The sequence below is a fragment of the Juglans regia genome, chromosome 4 (genome assembly GCF_001411555.2).
Source record: "Juglans regia cultivar Chandler chromosome 4, Walnut 2.0, whole genome shotgun sequence".
Taxonomy (NCBI): domain Eukaryota; kingdom Viridiplantae; phylum Streptophyta; class Magnoliopsida; order Fagales; family Juglandaceae; genus Juglans; species Juglans regia.
The window spans coordinates 23422682-23442796 of NC_049904.1; the positions used below are offsets into that span (position 1 = coordinate 23422682).

Below are 20115 nucleotides of genomic sequence, written 5' to 3' on the forward strand. Positions count from 1 at the left end.
GGTTATTGTAGATGGTATAGGCCAGACTTCAGTTCAGCAAGCCCAATCATCTTCCGGCTGTGTAGGTTCTGCAAAATGCATTTTGATTGAAGGAAAAATAATCAAATAGAATTATCTTTAGTGAGTTTTGAAGCAGATATGAGATTGACAATGAAGGAATATAAAGGGCATTATGTAAGGTTATATCAGATGAGAAATTGACATTTCCAATGAAAGCAATTGGAACAGATTGGCCATTTGGTAAATGAACCATAGAAGATTTTCTGGATAAAGAAATGCTATTAAAAAAATGTGGAGAACAGATCATATGATCTGTTGCTCCTGTATCAAGAATCCAAGGAGAGTTATTTTTGCCAACAAAAGCAGTGTGACAAGATATAATACCTGAGGTAGAGGCAATGTTTGCTGTGGAATTAGAATTGATGTGTGTATGGGATAAGCTATTTGCAAGGGAAAGCAGGTTTTGGATTTGCTCTTGAGAGAATATATTTGAGATGCTTGATTCTGACTCCAAAGAAGAAGCAATATTTGCAGTAGGCAATTTGGTGTTTGCATTTCCATGTTGAGTAGGAAAAACTCTCTTGCCTATTGGGCCTTTCCATCTAGGTGGATATCCAATTAATTGGAAACATTTGTCTGCAAGATGTCCATTGTACCCACAGTAAGAACAAATGACATCTACTTTTGCTTTTGACTTTGTGAACCGAGTACCATTTGTGGCAATTGGTTTATGTGTTTGTGTAGCAACCATTGCATGAGAGTCAATAGGAATGCCAATAGTATTGGTTAATGATCTTTGGCTTTCTTCTTGCAGTAGTAAAGAAAATACTTTGTTCATAGAAGGCAAAGGTGATTGGAGAAGTAATTGACTTCTTATCATTGAATAAGAATCATGCAGGCCAATGAGGAACTTCATCACATAATCGGATTGTTGTCTTTCTGTGAAATTCTGTAAAAGATTGCAAGGACATTGGTTGAGAATTCCACATCTACAAGTTGGAATTGGTCTGTAACTAATGTATTCATCCCAGAGGGTCTTGAATTCATTAAAATACTCGGTAATAGATCTTGATGTTTGAGAGATAGAACTAAGAGATTTTTCTAGAGTAAAGACTCTTGGACCATCACTTCGAAGATACCTTGTCTTGAGTTCTTCCCAAATGTCATATGCACTTGTGAAATATAGTAGGCTTCCTCGAATCTCTTTGGCTATGGAATTCATGAGCCAAGATAAAACAAGATTGTTGGCTCTCAACCAAGCAGTTCGAATCTGAGAAGTTCCAAGATTGGACTGAGGCAAAGTACCATCTATGAATGCAATCTTGTTCTTTACTGTAAGAGCAATGGAGATAGATCTACTCCATGCAATGTAGTTCTCACCAGTAAAGATCTCAGAAACTAAGAGTGCTCCAGGATTATCTGAAGGATGTAAGTAATAGTAACTTGAAGAATCATCCGATGGATTTCTTGAAGAATTATCAGTAAACTCAGAATTAGAATCTGCCATAGAAGTAGGAAAGAAATAGAAAGATTTGCAGAAGAAATGAAGAGGGAGAAGAAAGAAGATTTTCTAAGAGGGCAGCGGAAATTTCATACACGATGATACCATGTAAAATGTAGGAAAACAGAGAAGCTATAGAGGAAGAATGCAATCTGTACTTCTCATTACTTGATCAAAAATTGAAGTGAAAAATTACTATACAATCAGTTTGTATATATAGATACAATGACCATTTATAACTTGCCATCTGGACCACTAATACTCATATTTGGATAACTAACTTAATTGCCAATTTCATGAACGTGAACCTTTTGTTTCTGTTTGGCTTCTTGAGCTTTTAACTCCAGACCTTCTATATGACTTTGTAAACTCCAACATCCTGGGCAAACTAAAACTATATCAACTATCAATACAATATTGAAATGTAAACTAAAACTATAGTATGAGTTGAGATGATTTGTGAATAGTAGTGAAATTGATTGAGTTAAAATGTTTTATGGGGTTTTGGGAAATGAGAAAAAAAAAGTTAAACAAAAATATTATAAAATTCAAATATTTTTATAATATAATTTTTGTTTTAGAATTTGAAAAAATTGAATTATTTTTTATGTTTTGTTCGGAAGTTTGAGAAAATTATAATAATTAGATAATGATTAGATGAAAAATTTAAAAATTTAAAATTGAAAAGTCTGTATTTGTGGTGCTTGGATATCAAGATGAGATGAGATAAAATGGGTTGAGATTAAATTCTCTCTCTATCCAAACCAGACCTAAGAGTTACAACACAAGACACTAAAATGTAAAATACTAAAATAACCACCATCTAAAAATAAAGCACATGGAAATTAGTAGTAACTGCAATCTATGCCTAAATTTTGGCAAACCAATTGTGAAATTCCCAATATACCCATGTATACTCACGAGATTGTGTACCAATTCGCTTGAACAACTTGGTTAATTCGTAATCTTGTGACTTATTTAACCAATCAAATACTTGAAATAAATAAATAAATTTGCATAACACAATGATTGGTTACAAAGGGAAATCTTTTAAAGAACTCCTCAAAAGTAAAACCTTACGGGGCAACTAAACCTAGAAAATACAATTTTATTATTTGAAAATCAATTTACAGATAAGTTCTCAATTACAAAACCTTTATATTGACTCATTTACTTGACTAGATAAGCGACTCGTTTATCTACCGCAGTAGCATTCAAAATATCTGGCAATCTTCAAATATTATTTTTTCTCCTAGAACTCTAGTTTAGCATAATTTTATATAAATATTAAAATTACAATATCTATAAAAGGTATAAAACTAACTATAAATCCAAAATTACAATTCAAACAATAAAAATATCGAAATTAAAATATCAACAATTTTATTTTTAGGTATAAGGGTATAATTGTAACTTTAACTTTTTTAACGGATTATAACGGGTCAAAACAGGTTGACCCGTTATCAACCCGTTAAGCAATCGTGTCTTAATGGGTCAACCCGTTTTGATCCAAACTCGTTAAGGATAAACCCTAATTCTCTTTTATCGTGTCATGTTCGTGTTGGCCTGATTAAACATGTCGTGTCACATATTGCCGCCTCTAATTAACTGATCATGATCACAATGTTAATGAAAAATTATTATAGTCCTTGCCCGGTCATGAATTATTTTTTTATACTTCAAGATTTATTTCAATCAATTGCTTGCTAATTAATGTCAATATTCCTTCCATGTAATCGTACGCGCGTGCTTCTGGAACCGTGCCTTGAGAACAACGATATCAAACCCAATATCCAGCTAGCTAGCTAGCTTCAACATGATCACGACGGCAATAACAGCCACTCCAAGAAACACAGCAAGAAATTTGAAGAAGGGGGTGTCGAAATAGCATTCAGATTGAGGTTTGAAGCCTTTGGCGATAAGATGCTTGATGGCCACATAGACACAAGCAAGCCCCATTGAGATAGCATATATAGATCCAATCTGCTGTTGATCCTTGAGTCGTGGCATCAATGGCAATGCCTATCCCTACTCCAATGGGGCTAGCTCGATATGGCAAAGGCAAAAGCATAAGCTGCAGTTGTCAGAAATTGCCTCTTTGGTAGCATATATTCTGAGTAGTGCTATTCCCATTCATGATGATCATCGCCAATATTAATAATAATAATAATATAGCAAGGTATATATAATGCAAGTAATTATACTCAAAAGTGGATCGCCAAATTCAGGTTCTAATACTGATGATCAGATCAATATATGGAATGGACCAACATTAATTGGGAGTACTGTTAAGTTAAACTAATTAAATGTGGATGGTACGTACTACATATTAATAGTTTTGGGAACTCAATCAGCAGGCCGCTTGTGTACGTGGTGGGGGTACACTGGAGTACTAGTGACTAGAGATGATGCGCGCAGAGGGCCGGGATCGATCGAAATTCATAGCCGGCCACTTTTTGATCTTCTCACTATGCTATGGGGTTGGCTCTAACATCGTGCATGTGGCGTGCGGAGATCAAGGTTCTCTTAAGTTGCGGCAATAACGCTTGAGAGGACATATTTTTCCATAGATATTAACCCTAAATTTATGTTATGAAAACTGATCAACGATATATCACGCATCAATGCACCAATATTAATTTTACCTGCAACTCCCACGGCATTAGTACCCTCAAATACAGAATGAAAGCATAGGGCGAGGATGAGTAGTATGGTGTCTCCAAGAGACGACGTCCTTGATCAAGAACTCTGGGTTTAGTTCGTTCATATATTTGCTTAACTCTTTAGCTCGTTCCTCCGGTCGTGTCCTTCCTTTTTCCACGACCAGGACTCTAGCTTCTCGATCTGTTGCTAGCATTTGTAACATAAGAAATTATGCAATCCCCCAGCATGGTCAGAAGATCATAACCTGCGGATGCTAGCATGCATGAACGCAAAAGGGTATGTTTTTGTCGTGAGGTCGGCAAAGGTCTGTGCTGAATCGCTCAAGAAATGCATCAGAGATGTACCCAGGAAAACCCGGCCGCCAGCAAATTGCGTGCCCAGGAGAAGAAAGCTTTAATTCGTTCCATCGGTAAAACTAGGGGGAGACTGTAAACATTAATCCATAATTGATCATAAAAAATACTGAATTATTTATTCTTTACTTCATTTTTCGTGTGTAATCTAATATTCTCTATAGAAAAAGATTGTTTCAGTAGCTTAATTGATTACACACGATTTATTCTTAACTACTAATTCTATAAACGATGTGTCTTTAATAATCCAATTATCAATACAATCGTTTGAAAGATATTTTATGAATATGAATGTATGTGGATGTGATGCCATAAGACTGCAGCCACCAGATATATATGGCTCTGCTTTGTGGTCAATTCTAACCGGTACCACAATGCTGCAGCCGTAAGATATTTCTCTTTTGTTTTGCGGTCCATTCCAACCCACATGGCCATCATATCTCTAAAGAAAAATCTCCTACACTCATAATACATCTGTTGAACTAACTTACAAGTATCATGCAGAGATTTTAAAGTTTCTATTATTTTATCTGTGAGTTCAAATAATATTCAAATATCTGGTGAGTGTAATCTGAAAATTACACGCGTTGCACTTGCATTGGTTGGAAATTGCAAAATTGAAACCAAGAACTGGTGGGTTAGAGAGTGCCATGTATCACAAAGAAAAACAAGAGCAAGATCTTGAACGACCAATGGGGTTGAAGATTTGGATATTAGAAGATAAGAAGCCTAGCTCAAAACCTACTATATATATGGTATTAAATAACGATTCATTTCCCACCACCAGAATTAGTTCAAGAACAAAGCTTTCTTTCTTTCTCATTCAACAATGGCCGCCTCAACCATGGCTCTCTCCTCCCCATCTTTCGCGGGCAAGGCAGTGCAGCTTGCTCCATCAACCCCCGAGCTCGGTGTTGCTCGTGTCAGCATGAGGAAAACCGCCAGCAAGTCTGTTTCCTCTGGAAGCCCATGGTACGGACCAGACCGTGTCAAGTATTTGGGTCCATTCTCTGGCGAGCCCCCGTCTTACCTTACCGGGGAATTTCCAGGTGACTACGGTTGGGACACTGCTGGGTTGTCAGCTGACCCAGAAACTTTTGCCAAGAACCGTGAGCTCGAAGTCATCCACTCTAGGTGGGCAATGCTTGGAGCCCTTGGATGTGTCTTCCCTGAACTCTTGGCTCGCAATGGAGTCAAATTCGGCGAGGCTGTCTGGTTCAAGGCTGGAGCACAGATCTTCAGTGAGGGTGGACTTGACTACTTGGGCAACCCAAGCTTGGTCCATGCACAAAGCATCCTGGCCATCTGGGCTACACAGGTTATCTTGATGGGTGCCGTCGAGGGATATCGTATTGCCGGTGGGCCACTAGGTGAGGTAACCGATCCAATTTACCCAGGTGGAAGCTTTGACCCACTTGGTCTTGCTGATGACCCAGAGGCTTTTGCCGAGTTGAAGGTGAAGGAGCTCAAGAACGGTAGATTGGCTATGTTCTCCATGTTTGGATTCTTTGTGCAAGCCATCGTGACAGGGAAGGGACCCCTGGAGAACCTGGCTGACCACCTTGCAGACCCCGTGAACAACAATGCCTGGGCATATGCCACAAACTTTGTCCCTGGAAAGTGAACTTTTCTAAAAGAAAAGTCAAATTTTCCTTTTAGACTGATGTACTTGGCGATGTAATTATTTGTTTGTTTGAAAAAATCAATGGAGAGCTTGATCTGAATTTTGTGTTCTAGTACTAGTACCTATATTGATCATAAATGTTGGTGACATCTTTCCGCATAAACTGCTAATGGTCCAGATTCTCAAGATCAGACCCAGCCATGAAAATTCATCATTTCGAGTTGTAACTTTATCCATGGAAACTTGGTTAATTTCTTGAATCTTGATCCCAGTATCTATGATCATGTTCTGGGTTAGCTCACCTCGGCTGAACATCGGCATTACTTCTGATGTGTAATCGCCATGCCCCAAGTCGCCTAAAATCGACCAATTCCATAATCTTTGGACACAGATACTTGGGGAGATTTTCTTTCTGAGTGGCATTACAGACACTGTTCTCAGCTACCGTTGGAGTCACCGTTAGTTATAGGATTTTTTTTTTTCATTCATGTATTTTTTAACATTTTTAAATATTTTTTTAAAAATTAAAATATTATTAAAAAATACTTAATTATTAAATAAAAAAATATAGTGGTAAAAATGAACAGTAGAGTAGTATTTTCCTTTCTTCAACTAATATAGCTCTCTAACTGCTTATTCTCACTGTCTGAAAGTTGTTTTTCCTGATGTTGACAAGTTTCAACTTTGAAGCAAAATCTGTGCAACAACCTCAAGGATGCGACTAAACTTTTGAATTGAAGTGATCAAGGATGCAGGAAAATGCTATATACTCTGATCCTACTTATCTTTCTATTTTCTGACGTGTCATTATGTATAAACCTCAGATCAGCTTCTTGCTTTTTAAGAAAAGGTTCTAAAAATTAGTCAGACTAAAAAAAGAGTTAAATAAAAATATTCTAATAAATTGGCATAATTTCATATAAAGATCTATTTTATAATAAAAATAATTTTATAATTTAAAAAACTACATCAAACCATATGATCAGTTTATGTGATTATTTTAAAATAATCACTTTGTGACCAAAATATTTTTTAAAATATAATAAACAATTCTAGTCAACACAAAGATAAAATATAAATGGAATAAGAATACAGTACTATATAGTATAACTTTAGGCAAATAACTTAATCTTAGAGCGGAGATTTGTTATGGATAAAGATGGGCTCTTAACCAATAATTTTAGCAAGTTGTTAGAAAAAAATTTGAATTTCGTTATGTATACATAGTTAAAAACTCTTGCAATCACTAAAGAAAAAAAAAATATATACTTATGAATTTCATTATTTTAATAAAAAAACAATGCTAATTGTATTTTAGAAAAATGTACAAAAAAAACTCAATTTTACACGTGTCACCTATTGATATGTTGAAAATTAAAAAATTTGTCAATCCAATTGTACTAATTTTCTCTCAAGTTATTGTTCTATTAATCCCACTTTGATTAGATATGAAATTAAATGAGAGTCTTGAAACATTGTATTTTTGGATCCGTTTAGATATAGAAATAGTTTCATCTTATCTCATAATTACAATTTTTTTCAAATTCCTATATAAAATATAATAAACAATTCAATTTTTTCGTTGTACACAGTCTCAATTAATTTCCGAATAAAAGTCTCCTCTAACCGTTTTGCTCTCGTCGTCTTCTTGGGAGGCGACTAGGGTTTCGAACAGCTAGGTGGAAGGAGGTCAGTGTATTCCTCACCTGGGTGGGGGTACTGCGAGAGTCTGTGTTTACTGAGGTAAACAAAGGGTATGGACATGGAAGGGTTGGAGGATATTTGGGAGAAGCTGAAACTTGGAGAGGAGGAGAGTGAACCTATTGAAATTTCATCAAGTGATAGCGAGGAACTGAAGATGTTGGGGGAAAGGAGCTTGTTGGGAAAGGTATTCGTTGACCGTAGGATTGGAAAAGAGGTTATTAGAAACACAATGGAGAAGATCTGGAAGGTACGTTCACCCCCGACCTTTCGAGAACTTGGTAATAACCGTTTTACTATTTCATTTTCAAATCGTTATGATAAGGAGAAGGTGATGAGAGGATGCCCATGGTTGTTTGACAACCATTTATTTGTGTTAATGCCATACGAAGGGAAGGCCCAAATCCATTCGATGGATTTTTTTAAACAGAGTTTCTGGGTTCAAATGTTTAACCTACCTCTGGATTGCATGAATCAGAGTATTGGAGAGAAGTTGGGGATAACTATGGGTAAAGTATTAGAGGTAGAAATCCAGGAGGGAGACATAGCTTGGGGGAAGTGTTTGAGGGTTAAGGTTATTTTGGATATTAGAAGAAGCCTAGGCAGAGGGAGGACAATAAATACGGAGGGGAAGAAGCTGTGGATCCCTTTCCAATACAAGAAGTTGCCACGAATTTGTCTTAAGTGCGGGTGCATAATACATCGGTCAAAGGGATGTTTGAGTGAAAATGGGGGGCCTGCCCAATATGGTCCATGGTTAAGAGCTAAAATGTGGAGAAGGGGTCGAACTGAGAAGGTGAGAAAAGTGGTAGAGGAAGAAGAGGAGGAAAATGCAACCCCTGAAAATAGTGAAGAAAGAGAGGGAGTCAATATTGAAGGTTTAGAGGGAATTCAGAGTGAGGTGGAAGGGGTGGTAAAAGAGAGAAAAGGGAAGGGATGTGTGGGGGAGGGGGGAAGTGGTATGCTTAAAGGGGGGTTTGAAATACAGGATTTGGTCAATACCTTCTTAGTAGCAGACAATACACATAGTTATGAGGGGGCTGATGATGAAATTCTGGTGGTAAGGGATACAATGGAGCTTGAGGGGGGGCAGGAAGGAAGGGGAAGAGGCTGGAAGAGGAGAGCTAGAGGAGAGGGGTTAAGGGGGGACAGGAAAACGGTCATCTCTAAAAGACAGAATGTAGGAAGGGAGGATAAGGATATTGTGGAGGGCAGCATTAAAAAATTAAAAAGGGGAGAGAGTTTGGATTTGATTGATATTGAGATTATGGCGGAGGCTGTTAGGCAGCCCCGCCAATTATTATGAATTGTTTAAGTTGGAACTGCCGGGGGTTGGGCAACCCTCGGACAGTTCAGACCCTTTGCAGTTTAGTAAAGGTGAATAAGCCCAATATTTTGTTTCTTATGGAAGTTATGATTAAGGGAGGAAGGGTAGAAGCTCTAAAAAGCAGATTGGGGATGAAAGGTTGTCTAGTGGTGGAACCTGTGGGAAAAAGATGTGGGTTAGCATTATTTTGGGGAAGAGGCATAAATCTTGAAATTCTTCATTTTTCTCAATGGCATATAAGCAGTGTTATTAAGGGAGAGGGAAGTAAGAAATGCTGGAATTTCACGGGTTTTTATGGGCATCCTGAGATCTCAAAGAGAAAGTTGTCTTGGGATTTATTAGCTTCCTTGGAACCAAAAAAAGGGGAGGCCTGGTGCATCGAAGGGGATTTTAATGAATTATTAGTGCAAGAGGAGAAATGGGGAGGTAAAATGAGGGATGAAAAAGGGATGGGGCAATTCAGGGAGGTGTTGACAGAAAAAAATCTCACTGATTTAGGGTATGTAGGTAGCCCGTTTACTTGGAGTAATAAGCACGGGCATCACACTTTTACCAAGGAAAGACTAGATAGATTTGTGGCAAATCATGAATGGAGGGAGATGTTTAAAAGGGTGAAGGTGACTAATCTAGTAGCAATATGTTCTGACCATAGACCCATCCTGCTTGAGGCAAAGGATACATTCTTTGCAGTTGGAAAAAGAGAGAGAAGATTCTTTTTTGAAGCCTCTTGGGTGAAACAAGAGGAGTGCAAGGAAGTGGTGAGAGGGGGGTGGAAAGGTCAGAATCAGATTGAAGAACCTATAAGCAAAGTCCAAGGGCTATTAAGAGGATGCAGTGGGAAATTAAAGGAATGGGCTAGGGGTAAGGAAATGAATCGTGAGAAGGATATTAATAGGCTTTCTAAGGAAATAAAAAAGTTACAAGATAATGAGAGGCCAGATAACATAGAGGCTATAAGGGAGCTCCCAAAACGGGTGGGGGTCTTGTTGGAACAAGAGGATTTAAAATGGAGGCAAAAGGCAAAAAAAAAAACTGGTACAAACTTGGTGACAGAAATACCAAGTTTTTTCATACATGTACCTCTCAAATAAGGAAGAGGAATCAGATAAAACAGGTTAGGGATGCTAATGGGAGGCTTTGGGAGGAGCAGGAGGATATTGAAGACGCATTTTTTTCTCACTATAAACTAGTTTACCAATCGACTTCACCATCAATTGAGGCTATTAATGTGTCTTTGTGCAATGGAGAAACGCATAACTACTGAGATGAATGATGAGTTGCAAAGAGAGTATAGCAAAGATGAGGTGGAAATAGCTATGCAACAAATTGGGCCTTTGAAATCACCAGGACCAGATGGGTTTGGTGCCTCTTTCTATCAAAACTATTGGGAGGTGGTGGGGGATGAGGTGACAGAGGCAGTATTAAGCTTTCTTAGGGGGAAGGGTAGCTTGGATTGTTTAAACCATACACATGTGGTCTTGATCCCTAAGATAAAGGAACCAAAAGATGTTGGGGATTTTAGACCAATTAGTCTTTGCAATGTTTTTTATAAAATCATTGCAAAGACTCTAGCCAATAGACTTAAGAAAGTGCTAAAAAGTGTGATTTCTCTGAACCAAAGTGCTTTTATACCGGGGAGGCTTATTACTGATAACATAATTGCAGCCTATGAAATTCTCCATTCCATGAAGAAGAAGAAGAGAGGAAATAAGGGCAGTATGACTTTAAAGCTTGACATTTCAAAAGCATACGATAGAGTATAATGGGGCTTCCTAAGGGCAGTAATGGTTAAGTTGGGTTTTGGTGAAAAATGGGTGGGACTCATAATGCAGTGTGTTCAAACAGTATCCTATGCCATTGTAGTGAACGGAAAACCTGGAAATTCTTTGAAACCATCCCGGGGTCTAAGGTAGGGAGACCCCTTATCTCCCTACATTTTTCTCTTATGTGCAGAGGGATTGAGTACTCTCATAAACCAAGCTGAAAGGAAGGGAGTCTTGAATGGAGTTTCAGTGGCTAGAGGGGGAATTCGAGTTACACATCTGCTTTTTGCAGATGATTGCTTGGTGTTTGGGCAAGCTTCTTGGCATGAATGGGTGAAGATAAAAGAATTGTTGCAGATTTATGAGGAAGCTTCAGGTCAATGTTTAAACAGGCAGAAAACAGCTCTGTTTTTTAGCTCTAACATAAAGGCAGATATTAGGGAGAGGATCAGAATGGATGTGGGGGCAGGGATTCAGAATAATTGTGAAAAGTACTTGGGATTACCTGTGATGGTGGGGAAATATCAATATAATACCTTTAGAGGTATAAAAGACAGGGTGTGGAATAAAATTAGTAATTGGAAAAACCATTTCCTTTCACCCTCGGGTAAAGAAGTATTGTTGAAGGTAGTAGCACAAGCTGTCCCAACTTATCACATGAATATTTTTAGAGTCCCTGTGAAACTTTGTAAGGAAATATCTGCATTAATGGCTAAATTCTGGTGGGGTTCTCAGAAAAATGAAAATAGAATCCAATGGAAGAGTTGGGCAAAAATGGAAACTGCTAAAACAGAAGGGGGTATGGGGTTTAGAGAGCTTCAAAGCTTCAACACAGCACTCTTGGCAAATCAATGTTGGAGGATCATGACTATGCCACAATCTGTTGCTGCGAGGGTGCTGAAAGATAAGTATTTTAAACACTCTGACCTACTGAAAGCTAATTTAGGATGGGGCCTTCAAAAATATGGAGGAGTTTATGGGGTTCTATTGGTTTGTTAAAGGAGGGATTGGTTTGGAGGGTGGGAAATGGTGAACAGGTGAAGATATGGGAGGACAAGTGGATCCCAAAACCCATTCAATTTAGCATTCAATCCCCTCAAAGGAACCGGTGTGCAGAGGCAAAAGTGGAAGAACTCTTGATTAATGGAGGGTGGAATCATAGGCTAGTTTATGATACTTTCTTAAAAGAGGAGGCTGACCTTATCTGTGGTTTACCAGTTAGTAGCTCTAAAGCACCAGATAAGAGGATCTGGGCTTTTTCCAAGGATGGCTTATATAGTGTTAAAAGTGGTTACCATTTGGAGAGAACTCGGAAAGGCAGAGATAAAGGGGGTTCTTCAGAGGCAAAATGTGAAAAAATAGTATGGAAGAGCATTTGGCAGCTGAGTACACCAGAAGTGGTAAAAGTGTTTACGTGGAAAGCAGTTGTGAATAGCCTACCTACTAAGTGGAATCTGTTTAGAAGGAAAGTAGTAGAAAATCCACTATGTCCAGTGTGTGGAAGAGAGAATGAAATAGTGGAACATGTGTTGTGGAGTTGCACGCACTGCTACTGGTGATGTGTGGGCTGAGAATAAAAGCCCAGTGCAAAAATGACATCGGATGGATGGTGATTTTATAGATATATGGCTGCAGATGATAAAGAAACTCCCAAAACAAAAACTTGATCTTGTAGCATTTGTAATGAGGAACCTGTGGTGGAGGAGAAATGCTTTTGTTTTTGAAAAGAAATTCAAAGGACCAGGGGAGTTGTTTAGACAAGCTGAAGAAAGTCTAAAGTTTTTTGAGGAGGTTAAAAAGGATTTGGATGGGGTTAGGAGAGGAAGGGAAATGCAGAAAATTGGTGACAAATGGGTGAAACCAGATAGGGGGTTTGTGAAGGTGAATTTGGATGCTAGTTTGGATACAAAAAAGAATAAAAGAGGGATAGAGATTGTGGCGAGGGATGAAGAAGGTGAGGTTTTGTTATCACTTTGCTGTTCAGTTGCAGGTACATGTACACCAGCAGTTGCAGAGTTACAAGCCCTGTGGAGAGCGGTAAAGCTTTGTGAGGAGCTGAATTGGCAGAGGGTCATCTTTGAAGGGGATGCGTTAGGGATCATACAAGCTGTAAATAGGAATAGCTGCTGTTGGGAGTGGCATGGACAGATAGTTGAAGATATAAAACTGATTTTACACAATAGAAGGAATTGGACTATACAATACACACACAGAGGAAACAATAAAGTAGCTCACACTTTAGCTAAGCTGGGTCTTGATGTATTGGATGAATTCGTTTGGATGGAAGGGGTTCCATCAGGAATTAATTCCTTTGTTTTGCAAGAAAAACTTTGTAATGTTCCAGTTATGAGGTAATATAGAAATGAAAAATGTTCTGTTTTTCAAAAAAAAAAAAAAAATCAATTTTTTCAAATCTCAAAACAATAATAATATTAAAAAAATAATATTTTAACAATATTTTATTCAACTTTAATCTAAAACTATCTAATTTCATCTCACTATCCAAACGGAGCCTAAGTCACATTTTTTATGGGGAATTATTTTCTTTGAGTTGATAGATAAATGTATTTAAATATTATTGAAAAATCAATTTTCTTTAAGGGAAGTGGGTTACTACCCAATTACTACCTATTTACTACTTATAATGAATTTGAAATTTTTTATTTTTTTATTATTTTTTTAAGTATTTTCTTAACATCTTTAATCATTAAAAAAAAATTAAAATATATATAATTTTACTAATAATCACTTTTTTAATCATTAAATAAATAAAAAATTTTAAAAAAATCAAATAAAAAAATAAAAAATGTAACTTTATCATTTCCCATTCTTTAAAGTTATCTATAATTTTTTTTTAGAGAATATTGGACAAATAATTCTCAAATAGAATAAAAAAAAAAAGGAAAAAATAAGAGAGACAAACCTGCGACGGTCATGAAGGAAAAATTGCGGACGTTTCACCACGGAACACGTGTAACGTGACCCACAGTATGACGGACACCCCGAATGTAACTGGACCATCAAGATGGGCGGCTCGGCTCACCTCCACCGGTTTACACCGGTTTTTGCAGGGATAATAAAATCAATCCAAAGGTGAATACGTTAACACGTCATTCATCTCTGTCTAACACCGATGTTACGCCGTTTACTCTCTCCTCCAAAGCCTGCCTTCTTGTTCGAATCTCTCTCTTGTCCTTCCTCTGCTAGGCTTCATAGTTTTCTGGAAGAAGAAAAAATATTAAACCGGTTCACAATCACACACCACATTCTCTACGTGGCAAAACCGGTTCACTAACAAGTGAACCGGTTTTGCCCTAAACCCCCACTCACGCCCCGACCCTCCCCCGACCCTCTCTTCAGAAGGTCATCTTCCCCCTCTTCTCTTCAGCGGCGAGACCTTCATCTCCCCATCAGCCGGTTCTTCATCTGGTCTGAGTCCACCTTCCCTCTTCTGCAGCGTGCTTCATCCCTCTCGACCACCCCGCATCCAGAGATCTGCGGAAGAGAACAGAAGTCCAGAGCTGCGGCCACAGAGGACTTTTCCTCACTCAGGTAAACCTAAAAATAATATTCCAATGCTCGATTAGTTTGGGTTTTTGATGGAAAAATACCTGGTGATTGTAGTCTGGGCGAATTTTTTTTTGGGTTTGTGACAAGTGCTTGTAGTCTCTCATTGTCCATTTGATCTCGATTGGTTTGTGTCGTCTGTTATTCATATAGAGAGAAGTTGTCAAAGTGTCGTCCATTCTTCTGCGAGATGGATGTTTTGATTAATTCTTGGTGTGATACCCTAAAAGAAGTCCACAACAAGATTATAGTGTTTTTACAGCGTTAAAATTAATAACCATTTGTACATACACGGCAGAGGGTGCAGGGGTGCTGGGCAGAGAAGGGCGACGCTGGATTCAAATGGGTTTGAAATTCGAAATTGTAAAGTAGGTCTTCAAAACGTGCGTTTTTTAGTTTTAAAAAAAAAAAGGACAGTCACGTCAGGTGTGGGGTGTTTGTTGATGAACAGTGATTAGTGGAAAAACTCCTTCGCATAGATCCGTTGAATTTTTCAGATTCGATGCCATCGTTTGCCATTCTCTTCAATGGATTTGAATTTCTGGTGAAGTGTGAAATTGATGCCATGGTCTAATTCGGAATTTAATCAGAATTACAAATCTGATTTTCTAATTGTTACTTTTTTTGGGTAGAATTCTTCTTTATTCAGAAATGGAGAAGGGCAATGGAGAAGTTTCTATTACTTTCGCCATCGTTAGCCTCACCTTGATGCTGTTTCGTGTCCTGTATGTTATATACTGGAGTGGCAAACCTCTTCGAACAGAAGCTCCAGGAGCTCTCAGTACCCTCATTATTTTAGGTTCAGGTGAGCCATGGAGCTGGTTTCATTACTGAATCACGATGTGAACTTGATTAGTTATTTATTACCATTGTAGGGGGTCACACGGCTGAGATGATTAATCTGTTGTTGGTGCTGCAAAAAGAGAGGTTCAGTCCTAGATTCTACATTGCTGCTGCTACTGATAATATGAGCCTCCAAAAAGCTCGCACGCTGGAGAACAACTTGGTTGATGAGGTAAGTAGTAATATATCGTTCTGCACTTCTGTATGTTTTAGTCTTAAATGTGAGTTCTTCGATGATACATGGACAGGTCCAAGTTGGGGGTTAGATAGAGTCCATTCTTAGATGTTAATATTTATATATATATATATATATATATATATATTCAAGAAGTGTTATCATTGTTGAAATTAAGAGTATGTGGTAGGAGGTAAGCCGTTTTTTAGTTGTACTTATAAAGTGAGAGGAGTGGGAAGCATTTTAGGCTTGATCGTTGATAATTTTTTTTGTTAAGGAGTCATGAACCCCTGGGATAGTTGAAGAGCAACGGTTAGAATATTGGTACTAGTCTTCTGTTATGGGTACCTTTTCAGCCTTATATAGCAGTTTCATAATATTTGCAGGATTTGTTGAGTGCATAGATTCCTTGTTGTTATGCACTTTTGGTTGTGACCTGTATCATTTTTCATCCAATTTCTCTAGCTTTTTATTTACACTCCATTGAAGAAGTGAAATATTATAGAAAAAAATGGAAATGGACGAAAAATAAATGAGTTAGAGAGCATAGTTTGTCAGTGTGTCCAACTTTGTTTCTATAGGAAGTAAGCAAATAATGTGCTTCTCATTGAGAGTTAGTTCTGCACTGCATTTTATTTTTATTTGATTGTTGCAGGTTTGTCAACAAAAGTTTCTTTTTTGAAATGGTTTCTACTGCAGAATGGGGTCAAGGAGGTTCAAACTGCTCGGTTCATGCAGATCTATCGAAGTAGGGAAGTTGGTCAATCATATTTCACCTCTGTGTGGACAACTTTAGTTGCTATGGCTCATGCACTCTGGTTAATGACTAAAATTAGACCCCAAGTGGTATTCTCTCTATCCATTTTTATACTACCAGACATTTATGTTTTGTACACATTACCCACACACGGGCATATTCTGGGATAGTTAATTAATTTGTAATTAACTTTTTGCGTAACCTCAGATTCTCTGCAATGGGCCAGGGACTTGTGTTCCACTATGTGCTATTGCGTTCTTTTTCAAGGTGTGGATGGATTAAGCCTTTTGCCTCTGGTCTCGTGGTTTTCTGTGAGATGATGTTGGAGTTAATCTTTTAGCCTTGACTGCAGGTTGTGGGGGTTAGATGGTCATCTGTTTTCTACGTCGAGAGTATAGCAAGAGTGAGAAGGCTCTCATTAAGTGGCTTGCTTCTTTACAAGTTAAGAATAGCTGATCAGTTCTTTGTGCAGTGGCCACAACTGCAGAGACAATATCCACGAGCTCACTATGTTGGTTGTCTCATGTAGTTTATCTAATGCAGCTGTCAACATTGGTATTATCTCTTCAACCTCCAAGTTTTGCAATGCAGTCAAGATTGTCGAAGTTTATCTATAGCCTATCTATGTTCTCTTTGCCCAACTAGAGTTGCTCACTAGATGTGTATGGTAATGTGAACTTTAATTGTTTCGTGAATTGAAGCCATGAGGAAGAGGGATAACTACTTTTCTGCTGTACGTTTGATAACCCAGAGTGCAAAAAATTTATGATTTCAGTTTTAATCTCTATCATTTTGAAAAGAAGAATTATTCAGGCTTGCTTGGGAATTAGTCCAGAGATGTTCTTTACATAAATATACATTGATTAAAGGAGAAAGCGAGGGGAACTTTATGTCCAAAATCTATTCCAGTTGGTTGGTTGTTGCTTGTATCACGACACTTTCGTGATTCTCTTTTGTTGGGCTACCTTTGATGCCTTCCGTTTAATCTTGACTATTTATCCAAAAAAAAGTGATTTTATGTTACATTTTCATCTATTTTCAAACAATTTATGAATGCCTTCCCTATTTTATGTTACTTTATGCATCTATCTCTTTTAACTGGTATCATCAAATTAGGACAAGAACTTGAGAGGATCATTTTCAATATAACAATTACATGGCAAAATAATTTGACCACACATTTAATAGGGATGAGGACATCTGCTCGTCTTCTACTAATAGCCATTCCATGCATAAGCCAAAAAATGTTACTTGCATTAGCCTCACATTGATCTAAGCATGTGTTTTATCCAGCACTGTAGATTGCAGCCTAAAACAAAAGGAAACTTATTCATCCATCAACCTCTCCATGTTGGGAAGCATTAATCGGAAACTTCATTGGAAGTTCTGTCTTCAGGCTTGGACTGATAATCGTCGAGGTACTGCTGATAGACATACGAAATAAAGCCCCAAATAGCTAACACCATGGAGACCACCTTTATTCCACCAAGTTTGTCGTGGAAAAAGATCACGGCAAGAACCGGAACAATAGGCAAACCCAGAACACTTATGGCATTGGAGAAGAGGGAAGAAACCTCAAAAACCAATCCCATGCAACCAACAGAGAAAACCTGCCACAATATGGCTGTCCAAATCACAGTCATGAGATACGAGACCTTCCCCAGTTCAAACTCTTCCATCTCTCTGTTTAAACCCTTCCACTCTCCGCTGGCGAAAAGTCCCACCAAAGTAGCTGAGGTTGCAACAAGTGATTGGTAAACTATCATGTCCATGATTGCTGAAAATGTCTCCCTTTTCAGAACCCTCTTAAAGGCAAGCTGTGTGAGGGAAAGCACCAACCCATATCCAGCAGATGCACCAAGTGTGCAAATGAACCCAATTATATACTTCCCTTTAGAGACTCCAGCTGTGGGGTCTGCAGAATGTGTTTGAAGAACAAGGAGAATGGAGGATATGGTGAGAAGGACTAGAGAATTGAGTATGAAAGGGGTGAACTTCTGGGAATTGAGGAAGAAGGAGAATAAAGCATTGAACCCCAATGTTGAGGAACTAATGAGGGAGTAAGTAGAGACTGGAAGGTACATTAGCCCAGTTGAAAACAAGAAGCAATCTACTGCTACAAGTAGGCCAAGGAATACATAAACGGTTGAAAGTGTCAAGGCTGATGGTGGTTTTGAGAGGACTGTTTCTTCTTTGGGGGGTTTGTTTTTGGGTGATGAGATGAAGTAGTAGGGAAGGAGGAGTGGGAAGCCTCCAAGCTGCACAAGAGTTCCTAACCATTTGCTCTTTCCACCTTTTGTGTAATATAATCTTCCCAGTATTAAAGCTGTTGACTGCCCAAAGAGGAGAAAGAGTGTATATATGGCCATTCGGAGCCACCTCTTATAGTTTCTTCGTTTGCCGATTGTTGATAGGCTGCTGGTATGCATTTGCTCAGTTGAGTTTGCTTGTTTGCCCATCTCAGCTGCTAGGACCACAGTGAAAGGATTAGTACAGTATCAAAAAGGAGATCAAGGTATGTTTTAGTAACTATCCTAATTGAGGACAAGTGGAAGAGAGATTGATATGAAATGGGCTCTGGACTATAATTATTGAGCATTATGCTGTCCAAAAAATCCACACAATAGTAAGAAATGTTGTAGAGTCCACTACATATGTCTATCTCTCCTACTAAGGCGTTCAAATTTGAGGAAAAGCGTGAGAAGACTTTTTCCCCCAAAAAAAGGTATATGACAGACTGTTTTGCACACTCAATCCGGGATGTTCTTATATTCTCTCTTAACTTGCATGTTTTGGTGTTCTTAGGAAAGATCTTTCATTCAAGTGGATGATGTCTCTAGACTGATCTACATCAGAAACCAAGAATCCATCACTAGTGAGGTATTAAATGTTTTTGGTCTTTGATGCTGCGGTATTCCCTTTTTATAGAGACCTGTTGGTATACCTCTCAATTAAATTCCAAAAAGCCTTTTTTCCGTTCTCCTCAAATCACGCCAAGTAAAACATGAGAAATTCAAGTTGTACACATAATTCCTTGTTCCAAATAAACGCTGGAGTTTCTTGGACTTCTGCATGGTCTTGAGGCTTTTGTTTTTCCCCCTCAAATTGTATTATAATGTATAGAAGAAAAGTTTTGCTATGTTGACCAGGAGTACTATGAAATTCTAGCTGCTGGAGCAGTGTTATATCTTTATGTTCCACCACCTAGGTTCGAGCTAGAAACAACATAGTTTCGGTTCTCTCTTTCTGACTTTCCTTCTTCTTGTCTGAAAAATGATTAGGTGGTAGACGTTTTTCTAGCCCAGGATCCTAGATATATAGGCAGCATCTCCATCTATATGTTACATTTACAGAGATGAGGTTTTTCCTGGATTGGTACCCTCTTATGGTCTACAAGTTTCAAAAACTGAAAAGAAAAGGCACATTACTTGTTCTTTGGGGACACAAGGATTTATTTCTTCAAAATTAAAACCCACACCCATATGTGATACAACATCTCACTCAAAGTCAAAGCTGATGCATATTCAGCAATTCTACTGCTAGACAGTTTTGAATTATCTGTCTGTTTCTATCATTACTGAAGTAAACTAGAAATAGAAAGAGAGCGCTTGTAATCCCTGCCAAATCAAAGCTAAATTTATCTTCCCCTAGTAACTTTGACTAATGTAAAAATGAAAAGAAATCTCTCTCTTGCTAGTTAATATATGAAAACCTGAACACTTACTGATGATGTGGAGCTGCACTTCTTGAGCTTCTCCCATGTTGAATATCAAGAAGTTCCAAAGGAGAGAGAGAGAGAGAGAGAGAGAGACTGAAAACGAAGCATTTAAAAGATGCAAT

At 38.0% G+C, this 20115-nt stretch overlaps 3 protein-coding genes and 1 pseudogene across 5 annotated transcripts; 2 read left to right on the plus strand and 2 right to left on the minus strand.

Moving 5' to 3' along the window:
- Window positions 1–3298: 3298 nt before the first annotated feature.
- LOC108990214 lies at window positions 3299–4601 on the minus strand (annotated as a pseudogene).
- Window positions 4602–5282: 681 nt separating this feature from the next.
- Window positions 5283–6254, plus strand: LOC108990226 (chlorophyll a-b binding protein of LHCII type 1-like). The gene has a single exon (XM_018964115.2). It carries the CDS (start codon window positions 5348–5350, stop codon window positions 6140–6142), a length of 795 nt encoding a protein of 264 aa, XP_018819660.1. The 5' UTR covers window positions 5283–5347; the 3' UTR covers window positions 6143–6254.
- Window positions 6255–14149: 7895 nt separating this feature from the next.
- On the plus strand, window positions 14150–17077 carry LOC108990228 (UDP-N-acetylglucosamine transferase subunit ALG14). 3 transcript variants are annotated; one of them, XR_004801287.1, is made up of 6 exons: window positions 14150–14485; window positions 15133–15305; window positions 15376–15515; window positions 16174–16364; window positions 16483–16542; window positions 16628–17077. XR_004801287.1 is itself a non-coding variant. In XM_018964118.2 (6 exons), exons 2-6 carry the CDS (start codon window positions 15152–15154, stop codon window positions 16802–16804), a joined length of 678 nt encoding a protein of 225 aa, XP_018819663.1. In that variant the 5' UTR covers window positions 14170–14485; window positions 15133–15151; the 3' UTR covers window positions 16805–17077. The 3 variants fall into 3 exon arrangements, 2 of the variants coding, with proteins under 2 accessions (XP_018819663.1, XP_035544951.1); XM_018964118.2 differs by having other exon boundaries at window positions 14170–14485; window positions 16218–16364; XM_035689058.1 differs by lacking the exon at window positions 14150–14485 and adding an exon at window positions 14826–14868 and having other exon boundaries at window positions 16218–16364.
- Window positions 17078–17365: 288 nt separating this feature from the next.
- On the minus strand, window positions 17366–20115 carry LOC108990225 (probable purine permease 10). The gene is made up of 2 exons (XM_018964114.2): window positions 20000–20115; window positions 17366–18739 (listed from the first exon to the last, which is right to left on the minus strand). Exons 1-2 carry the CDS (start codon window positions 20034–20036, stop codon window positions 17637–17639), a joined length of 1140 nt encoding a protein of 379 aa, XP_018819659.1. The 5' UTR covers window positions 20037–20115; the 3' UTR covers window positions 17366–17636.

Excerpts from the sequence above, each read along its gene's own strand:
- LOC108990228 (XM_035689058.1), top strand. The coding sequence starts at position 14,843 with ATGGGTTTGAAATTCGAAATTGTAAA. Across the intron at positions 14,869-15,132 it reads TTGAAATTCGAAATTGTAAA|AATTCTTCTTTATTCAGAAA; the intron begins GTAGGTCTTCAA and ends TTTTTTGGGTAG. Across the intron at positions 15,516-16,217 it reads AGAACAACTTGGTTGATGAG|AATGGGGTCAAGGAGGTTCA; the intron begins GTAAGTAGTAAT and ends TTTCTACTGCAG.
- LOC108990225 (XM_018964114.2), bottom strand. The coding sequence starts at position 20,036 with ATGGGAGAAGCTCAAGAAGTGCAGCTCCACATCATCA. Across the intron at positions 18,740-19,999 it reads AGTGCAGCTCCACATCATCA|CTGAGATGGGCAAACAAGCA; the intron begins GTAAGTGTTCAG and ends TGGTCCTAGCAG.
- LOC108990226 (XM_018964115.2), top strand. The coding sequence starts at position 5,348 with ATGGCCGCCTCAACCATGGCTCTCTCCTCCCCATCTTTCGCGGGCAAG.